The 10137-nt window shown below is 41.0% G+C and overlaps 1 protein-coding gene across 5 annotated transcripts in view; it reads left to right on the plus strand.

Moving 5' to 3' along the window:
• ptpn12 (protein tyrosine phosphatase non-receptor type 12) overlaps positions 1-9899 on the plus strand; it is a 40554-nt gene extending 30655 nt beyond the window's left edge. For 3 of the 5 annotated variants that reach the window (XM_023952534.2, XM_078942195.1, XM_078942197.1), the window contains 6 exons: positions 749-929; positions 2676-3621; positions 5692-5763; positions 6495-6548; positions 7116-7200; positions 7463-9899. In XM_023952534.2, the coding sequence (XP_023808302.1) occupies positions 749-929; positions 2676-3621; positions 5692-5763; positions 6495-6548; positions 7116-7200; positions 7463-7472 (1348 nt within the window). In that variant the 3' untranslated portion in view covers positions 7473-9899. The remainder of the gene's footprint in view (positions 1-748; positions 930-2675; positions 3622-5691; positions 5764-6494; positions 6549-7115; positions 7201-7462) is intronic. The other 2 variants (XM_023952535.2, XM_078942196.1) reach the window with 1 other exon arrangement.
• Positions 9900-10137: the final 238 nt, after the last annotated feature.

A 10137-nucleotide genomic window follows, 5' to 3' on the forward strand; every position in this document is an offset into this window, starting at 1 on the left:
GCACACAATGCACCATGAATCCTGTAGAGAACAAGCCAGATGTGGGTTTGGAAAAGTGAAACTTGCAGATTGAGTTTTTATAGCTTAGGAAACAAAAATAGGAGGAAACAAAATAGAAATCCCACCGTTTCGTCTGTCCACAGGCTTTTATCTGTTATCTAACCATTGTGTGCAGCCATTTCTGTATGAACCCCTGTCTCAGACTTGCTTTTAAATTAGCGTACACTGCTAACACTTTGTCTATTTTTATCTTTGCAGGCACATAGGATAATTTAAAAAAATAGATTTTGGGAGGAGAATAGTAATTTGGGTTTATTTATGCATAAGGACTTCTACCTGGGTCATAAATTCACCTGACCAATCTGTAAATATGTTTTTGCGTTTTTGTTACAGTGACAACAAACGTGTAAAATTGAAACACAATTTTTGCATCAGTCTGTGTGAAGGAAAACCTAAAAATATTGGAACAATTGTTTGTTTAAATCATATTTTATATATAATGTTTTAATGTGAAATATAGACATACATCATATTTCTATGATAAAGCTCCATTTCGTTTATTTACTTGGACCAACCTTTCTCAGATTATTGGTTGCAAACTTGAGATATTTACTTTACTAGAAACTATTGTCTTGTTGTGTAACGTCTCTCTGTTTCAACGTGAGCGTGAACTTTTCTCATAAAAAAAATCCTCATTTCAGCTTAATTCTCCTGTTTCCTGATCAAATTTTTCAATCTTTTTGTTTAGTTTCCAGGTTGAGGGCGATGTAAAAGAAGAGATCCTCCAGCCTCCTGAGCCTCACCCAGTCCCCCCGATCCTCACCCCGTCTCCTCCGTCAGCTTTCCCCACGGTCACCAACGTACGTCAGGACAATGATCGCTACCACCCTAAACCGGTCATGCATGTCCTACAGTCCAACGTCACACAGGTGAGGTGGATTTTTGAAGTTCGACCTTTTATCATTTAATATGTTAACACTTTGGTTGAACTAAAACCAGAATCTGAGGATTTATTTCAATGGTCTGCAGAGACTTTGCTGCTCTTGCATCATAAAGTGCAAATAATATGAAGGTTGCAAATGCTGCAAATCTCCAACAGGTATAAGAGAAACTTTGCTGAAAATATCTTCATGGAATCATAAATTAGCATTAGGCTAATATTAATTATTATCCTCGCACAAAACCAAGCACTTCTTTTAAAGAATTGGGGGTTTCTGGGGGATTTCAAGTAAGTTTTAATGTTTTACTCAAGTTTAAGCAACGACTTTAGATGCTTTTTGCGTTAGAATTTAGAAAATAATAATTACCTGGTTATAAATGATACATAAAAGTTATGTTAATAAGATGTATATTTTTGGAAATCTTTGTTACCATATAATCTACATTTTACGTCACAAATTGTGCCTGTTTATGGGATCATTTGCAAAATAGCAGTCAAAAATGTCAAAGATTAGCTCAATTTGGGGTTATAACAAATATCTGAATACTCAGATATTCATGATCTGTTCCGGAAAGTACAAGTAGGATTATTTGCGATGTCAGAGATTGTTGAACTATCCAAACAACACAAGGACGAAGGCAAATGATGTTGTGAAGATTCTGGCTGAAGATGGTATGAATGTTTCATTATAAACAGTGAAATGAGTACTGTACAGACACGGGGTGACAGGCTACTCTGCCGGGAAGAAGCCATTACTCAAAAAAAACACAGAAAAGCAAATAAAGACTTTCATTTTTGGAGACACGTCCTGTGGTCTGACGAAACTAAAATTGGACTGTTTGGCCACAATGACCATCGCTATGTTTGGAGGAAAAAGAGAGAAGCTTGCAGGCCTCAGAACACCATCCCAAGTGTGAAACATGGGGGTGGTAGCATCATGTTGTGGGTTTGTGTTGCTGCTGGATAGACTGGTGCACTTCCCAAAATAGATGTGGAAATATTGAAGCAGCATCTGAAGACATGAGCCGGAAAGTTGAAGCTGGGCCGCAAACGGATCTTCCCTATGGACAACGACCCGAAACATACCGCCAAAATGGTTACAAAGTGGCTGAAGGATAACAAAGTCAATGTTTTGGCCTGGCCATCACAGAGCCCGGATCTTATTCCTATTAAACATTTATGATCAGAGCTGAAAAGGCGTGTACATCCAAGGCGACCTACAGTCACACCAGTTCTGTCAGGAGGAAAGGGCCAAAAATTTCTACCGAATCTTGTGGAAAGAAATCCAAGACATTTGACCCAAACACTGCAGTTTAAAGGCAATATTACCAAATACTTAATAAATGAATGTAAACTTTGATAAAAGTAATTAAAACTTGTCTGAAAAAAAACCCTAGTGCCATAATTCTGAAATTCAGCAAATGGAAATAATTTTGTTAATTGTAACTGACCCAAAACAGGAAATGTTTACTTTGATTTCATGTCTGATGGTGAGAAAAAAAAAGGATATGTGTGTTTATATGTGGTGTATGTAAACTTCTGGTTTCTACTGTACATATAGCAACTATTCAGACAGAAAGATTAAAAAGTAAGAACCATGGTTGGATTTGTGAATTATAGATCCTTGAATCAAATCAGATCGCCATAAAGTAACAATCCATGGCTCTAGCACAAGTGTTCTTTTATGGTTGCAAAAACTGTTTTTTTTATTATTTTTTAATGTTTTTTTTTGCAGAATAAAGACAAAGATGGGCTTCAGAACAAATCTGACCCAGTCAAACAGACCAGTCCCTCAGAGCAGAAAGATGTATTAAGCCGAAACCAACAAACTCAGGTCTCAAATGTAGACCTCAATGACAACTACAACAACAAGTTCTCCTCCACGTCTACAAAGCCAGAATTTGGTCAAAGCCAGACTCAGGCGCCGTCCTCACCCCTCTCCCCGGTCATTGAATGTCCCGGCATTCCTCGGATCGAGAGGAAGCTCAGCATTGAGATTAAAAAGGTGCCGCTGCAGGAAGGACCTCGGAGCTTTGACACGTCTTCTTCTGTCGGAGGAGCAGGCGGACAGGGAGCCAGCTCCTGCAGCAGCGGCTGCATGCTGCAAAGAGGCCAGGCCTTCAAGTCTCGCTCCACTCAGTCCCTACTGACGTCGAGCTCCTCCCTGTCGGAGGATTCGGGCACAGAAGGAGGAGCGCTTGGATGTTTGGAGAGTCACACCGAGGGAAGCGCTTTACCCAGGCCAAACCACCTCCCTGTGAAGAGCGGAGATAAGGTGGAGCCGCGCGAATGCAGCAGAGCGGACGTGAAAACCGGACACGCGTCGTGGACGGAGCCCTGCAACAGCCCCGAGAAACTATTCCCTAAAACCTCTTCTTCCTCTTCCTCTTCAGACCGAGTTGCTCCCTCTTCGTCCTCCTCCTCCCACCTCTCCTCTTCCTCTTCCTCCTCTTCTTCGTCCACCCCTGTTAGGACTGCCATAAGTTTCACCAACCCCTTACATTCGGATAACTCGGAGGAGGATGGGAACGAAGTGATGTCCTGTGAAAAGGAGGCTCTTCATACAAGCGTATCCATGGTGACCACCGTGGTGTCCTCGTCGCTTCTTCAACCAGTCAGAAAGGCGTTGCCTGTCTCTATCGTGGGCCACAGCATTTCATCGCCCACTGCAGCCACTGCAAGTATGTCAAAATGTCACTTTCAGGGAAAGCTAAAACGTTTACTGCCGGTCATTTTTAGGGCAAATGTTTTTTATTTCAATTAAGTTTTAGTTTTAGTTAAGGCACGGAGATGACTTTGTTTTATCATTGCTATAGAAGCACATGGTAGGGCTATTTCCTTAAATCTTAAGCTATCAGCACCCTCATGTCAGAGCACTTAAGGAAAAGGGAAAAAAAAGGCATTTTAACATTTTCTGTCAGAAAGCATGACTGTTGACTAACTGATCGGTGTGCTGCAGATTCTGGTGGGCAAACATCTGCAAAAGCACTCGTGCTCTTTCAGCTTGTATGTGGGAGTGAGTTTGTGAAGGAAAGGTTTGTGTGGGGTTATGTGAGCATGTCTGCTGGGGGAGGATTAGGCCTGCATGGCTCTTGATGAATGCACTTCTGCTCAGGTTAGGCTGAACGGCGCATCGCGGTGCGATTTGTCCAAAGTTGTGGATACAATCTGCTGCTGGGAAAGGACTGACATCTTCCCATTTTCTGCTTTTTTTTTTTGCAAAACCAACAGATTTCAAAAGTTGTCAGACCGACGTGTGGGAGCTGTTTGTGCTGGACTTAGTCATGTTATATCTAACATGATCTCATGCTGATTGTGCTTGTGGCGTTGACGTGTGCAGAGACGTTTGGCTTTTATTTTTGGCAAACTGTTGAGATCAAGCTTTTTTTTTAGAAGTCTGCTTTGCTTCTGTAGCTCGCTCATTCATTTTGGCTGTGGCAGCTTCGTTTGGAAAAGGCTGCCGGCTGCTGTGCAACTGGTTGCAAGAATTTACTGCTTGTTGACTGGTTCCTCTGAGCGGTCTGTCAGGAGAAAGCTGGTGGCGGCTGCTTTTTCGCATCACATCTCTGACAACATTGAGGTGCATGCGTCACGAAGTACAGTTAATGGAACACATCAGATGACAAAGACAAGACAGCACCAAACCTCAACAGATACTCAATGTACTTTTCCAGTTGTGGTAGGAATAACACGTCAAAGTAAGGGTGGGGTCATCTAAGATAGCACAAGGGTTAATAAACCTAGCCAAGAGGCTTTGGCACATCTAAAAACATAAAATCATGGAAATAAAACTAATTTATCTGTCATTTTATCATAATCTAAGCCTGCTATGCTAGTTTCACTTGAATAAAACACAGAAATACAGCTTAATACATTACACAAAATGTATGTCTTATTCCCAAAAGGTTATTAAGGAACATTAAAATTGTTAATCTCTAATAAATATGTGCTCTCTGCCATTACAGACCTGGATAAAAGTACATTACTTAGGTTGTTGTAAGGTTTTATGAGTAATCAAATATTTATCAAGATTTAAATTAAAAGAGCTCGCTGGCCTCAGTCTTCTTCAGACGGAGCATTTTTAAACCACTGGGCGACATTAATGGGAAACACAAATATAATAGCCTTCTTAACAATTCATAAGGTGGAATTAGTTGCTGTTAAATTTTAACTACAGCAGAAGCTGCTTTAAAGACCCACTCCAACCGTCTTTTGAGCTTTAGAGCCTTAGATATTTTTTAGGACATAGTTTCTGCAGAGCAGCAGTAGTTCATTAAAATCTCCCTGCAAGATGTGGGCAAGCAACCCTGCCCCCTCGCCCCACCCAGTTACAGAGAGCTCTCTGTTTACACTCGTTCCTGCTAGCTATCCAAATGTACAGCTTTGAGCAGACGCCAGTTCAGACGAGGAAAACAGACATTTGTGTATATATATATGTCCTCCATCATTAGAAAAATGCCACAAAAACATGTTACAAACATAAATGTCACTGGAGTGTCTTTAAACGTGATGGCAGCACAGAAAATGAGTTTGTTGTAATGTAGCTCTGTGTGTTGGCCTCTGATAGTTGAAACACTTTACTATCTCTGTTTAGTGAGACTGATTTAACTTTTGATTTGGGATTATACAGAAACACAAGTCTCTGCATTTAAATATAGAGGCATTGTCAAATGCATCCTATAACAACCTTCTTTAATTCATTTACTTGTTTTGATATTTTTTTGAATTGACCTCTGACATCTTTAACCCAGACTGCTGGGACAGCGACGACTCCCCTCCCCCCCTCCCTGAGAGGACCCCCGAGTCCTTCTTACTGGCCACAGGTGCGTTTGCATTGGTCACCATCATCAGGTGTGAGTCCAGGGGTGTGGATTTGCTGGCCCGCTGCCTGGTCTACCGTGATTCATGACTTCATGAAAGGAGAAGTGTTTGTGATTTAAAAACCCAAACATTGTCCAGGTGGTGTGATGTTCAGTGTGTGCAGATCGGTGTGTGCGTTGTCCTATTAATAACAAAAGGCTTTTCAATTGGAAGATTTGGATTTATTGTAATCAGCATTGGTTGTTTGGTCGGTTTTCTGTTATTTAAGCAGAAACAAGATTTCTATTTTGACTTGATCTTGTTCAGCGGGCCTTTATCTCTATGGTTCTTGGGTCAGGGAGGACAGACCGACCGCCATGCAGCCTCCTGCTGTGTCCTGTTTTCATGTGTTCACTCTTAAAGGGAGAAACGGGTTGACGTAAGGAGCAGAAAAGAAAAGCTTGTTGCTCTCATTAGACGTCTTGTGAGGTTTTCACCACTAGAGGTCAGCATTCACCATTTTTACAAAGTGCTGACGGTGTGTTTTTGGTTTGTAAAATCAAAACTATGGACATTATTCCAAATATTTCACACAACAGCTTTTTTCTTTTTTGGGGTTTAAAAGCTAAAAATGTGTGGTTTTAAGAGCAACAGAAAGTGTTTGTATGAGTGTTGTGGGAACATTATAAAAATTAATATTCAGTTGGGATGTTTTCTATCCTTAAAATTCACTGATTATTTCTCCGTTCCTTAGACCCAGATGACCTAAGAACCTCCGCCTCGGCTGAATGGAGCAGTAACCTGAAAGGTGGGATCCTGGCCCTCTGCTTCTGTGTGCAGAAATGCTCGTTTCTATTTATCCCATTTGCAGATTTGTCTAAATTCTCACAGTTGTTAGTCAGCAGAAGAGGAGGCAGACCCTCAGAGGCTTACAAATGAGCCTGCACGCGATAAGAGAAACAGCATCCGTCAGAAGTGCAGCTGCAAGAGTAACAAGGATTTAAGAAAAGAGAGGAAAAGGAATCAAACATGTCTGTAGAGGTTTAAGAAAATGAAAGCACATGCTTATTTGCATTCTGTTGCCACCAGTATTTGCAGTGTAGAGGCAACAGCCTCAAAAAAAGAAAGAAGACTTTTATCTCCCTGATCGTGTTTTCTATTTAACTTGACACAAATAGAAATCACGCAACAACCACAGAACACAGCAAACTCTGAAGGTCAGGGCTGTCTCCGTCTGTTTTGCGAGTTTGCTGTAAAAGCATCGTACATAATCCAACTATCCTAATAGAGTCGAGATTCTTGGTAAAATGATCTGTGTTTATGTTGTGAGCACTCACACATTCTTTTGTTTGTCTGTCCATATGCTTGTGCTCAGATTTGTCCAATTGTGTTATGACATCTCCAGCTGACCCTGCATCTGCTGCCAACACGGCAACTGAAAGCCAAGCTGGCTTGGGGGGGTAAGTCTGCAATTCCCCTCCTTTCTGTTCATTTTCTGCACGATTCACAAGTTATGCTTTCAAAAAAAAAATTTAAATCATTAAAAACATTAACTTGCTGCTGGCAAACACGATTTCTGTGAAAGTCATCAGTTTTTAGATGCAGGGTGTGTGTTTTTTGCTGAGCCAGGTTGGGGGGGTCACAAGTGCAAAACATGGGAAACATTTTTCCAGATGGGATTTATGTTGTTTCAGTTTACTCGAAGAGCGTGTGTCTTTCCAGGGTCCGGTAACCACGGCGGTCAGCCCAAAGGCTCTGGACAGCCACCGCTGGAGAGGACGTGATGGAGACATGCACCAACAGTGTCCTCCCTTATCTGGAGAGGAACTCTATGAGTCTCACCTGGCTTGTCCAAAAACTTAATGGCTCCACGCCACAGACTGACGGCTCCCTTTCATCCAGGAGGTGCTTCTGTGTACAACCCCCCCGCTAATACCCTCCTCCTTTCCAAGAGCCGCTGTGTAACTCAGAAGAACAGCTCCTGGTTGAGAGTCCAAACTAAAAAAGAACTTTCTGTTAAGTGGTTGGACTTCTTGAAGCCAACCGGGGGTCAGTCTCTTGATGGTTTAAGGATAATCTTTTATGGATTGATAGTAGACTAACAAAGGGCCTTGTTGTTCTTTTTGACACTTCATGAAAAAACAAAAAAATCCTCCCTTTTTTACACTAAAGAGGGATTTGAGTGTTTCTTACACTTTGTTTTAAACCAAATAAAGTTTTGATCAGGAGAAAGCTACTGTGGGAGGCAGACTCCTGAGGTTTCACAAAACGTAGAGGTTGTTTCTCTACCTCACATGGAACGAACAACAATCTTTTAAAGCGAGCTTAGATAATCTGTTACCCATGATGCAACTTTTCCTGTTGAGTATGTGGAGGTTTCCAGGGAGCTCTGTGCATCTTTGTATTTCAGTCTTTTTCCGGTGCTACACTGCAATAGATCAGAAATGAAAACGCAGCGGCGTTTACCTGCTCCTCGCCGCTGCGCTGCTTTTCGTGTTAGCGGTCATAACACCGGCTCTGTTGTCGGAGTCGGAAGCCAACGTGGCTTTCTTCACTGCTGAGGTAGATTTCGTGCTAAACATGTGGTTCCAGTCGTTGATTGTTTGATTATTTTGATAGAAGCTAACTGGGTGTAGCTTTAAACATTCTGAGCAGTCGTGAATCTCAGAAGGTAAGCAAATATGCATTCATGCTGCTGAAATATCCTGTGAGTCTGTGATTTAGCTAAAAGCAGGAAGTGGAGCTGAGATTTTTAGAAACGGTAGGAAGCAGCTCAAAGTGTGCTGCTCCTTCCTTTTTCTTTTTTCTTTTTTTTTTTTTAAGATTTAAAGAAATAATAAAATTAACGCAATTTATCTCGTCTCCATCCATCTGATCTTTCTATAATCTGTTGGGAAGAGCAAAGAGTTTCCAGTCCCCAGTTTTATCACATCAAAGGTAAAATTGCATTAAGCACATCAGTAATGGGCAAACTCATTAGCTCTATGACTCTGGCTCTCACTGCTGGGACCCTGAGTCTGCCTTAATCCACCTCCCAGAGAAGACTGTCCTCCCTTCGTCTCCTCTACGTTTCTGCATTCTTTTATTTTCCCTATTTTGCGCGTCTGCTTTTGATTTTCTCGCTTTTCGGTAATCGACAAAGAAAGTCCTAGCTTTTTACAATAAACCTCAGTGTTTCAGAGTTTGAATGTTACACCTGGAACCCTTGAAAGTCTGGACATGACAGATGGAAATGAAACACATCAGATTTTTCATTTTTTCTCACACTGGTTGATCTTGACCTGCTTTAAACGTGTGTGGGGCAACAATCCAACAGGGACCCAGAACTACTGTTTTCTCTTTCTTTCTTTTAACATATCTCTCATTAGCTACCATGACTTACAGTTTATAAAGAGAAAGCACTGTACAGGGCAGTTTAGGCTTATAGTATTACCATTTTTTTAAACTATCTCATAATTATTCCTAATAACAGAAGATGTAAGAAAGTCGATACCTGATGTTGATTCTTCTCTCCCTTAAATGTAAATTATTCTGCCACCCTCTTGTTTTTGCATCTGGCAAATATTTCAGGGGTTGTTTTTAATTTTTTATGTTCAAACTATATGCTTAACAGATTGATAAAATGTTGTTTTAAATGGTTGGTGGGGGAAAAAAAGCATACACTGCCAGCCGGCCACTTTCTTTGATGACTATGATGGGCAATGAGTAAGATTGTAATAATAATATTAATGGTGATGATAATAATATGGTCTTTTTTTCTTTGTAAATTGTACTTTAAAGGTTATTTTTGTATACATGGTTGTTTGTTCGCATCACAGAGCCACTGAACACCCTCCTTCCCAAACCCTCTCTGTTTTATTTTTTATCATATTTACTCATTATAATTTCTTTCATCCTCTCCTACTTCAGCACTAGTCATCTTAGACCAGAGCCCACTGTGCCTTTAAGAGAAACGCCTCCATCCACCTTTTCGCTGTCCTCCAATCATCATTAGTGGCATGAGCACCTGATTCACTGCTGCTTGCTCATCACCTCCTGTGGGACTTTTTCTGGTTTTTTTTTCTCCTCCTCCTTTTTCCTGCCACACAAACTCACAAACACATGCAAAATGTTTGCATGTTGCAGAAATCAATCAGTAAAAATTACCATAAAGTGAAAATGTGTCCTTTTTTTTTATTATTCTGTCTGAAGCAGCAACCCTGTTTTATGTCTTTTCAAATGTCAAACCAGTCATGCAGCCACTAACTTAATCCTGAATCCATGGAAGCACAAAAACGGCCCTCATTACTGTACTTATGGATTTAGCCAGTTTGAGTTTTATAATTACATCCGTGTGTGCGTGTGTATTTGTCTCAGCGGGAGGCTTTCACCCCCTTTTGGATTATCTGCCCAGACGC

The sequence above is a fragment of the Oryzias latipes genome, chromosome 23, assembly GCF_053564925.1.
Source record: "Oryzias latipes strain Hd-rR chromosome 23, Olatipes_Hd-rR_3.1".
In the NCBI taxonomy this organism is placed as follows: Eukaryota; Metazoa; Chordata; class Actinopteri; order Beloniformes; family Adrianichthyidae; genus Oryzias; species Oryzias latipes.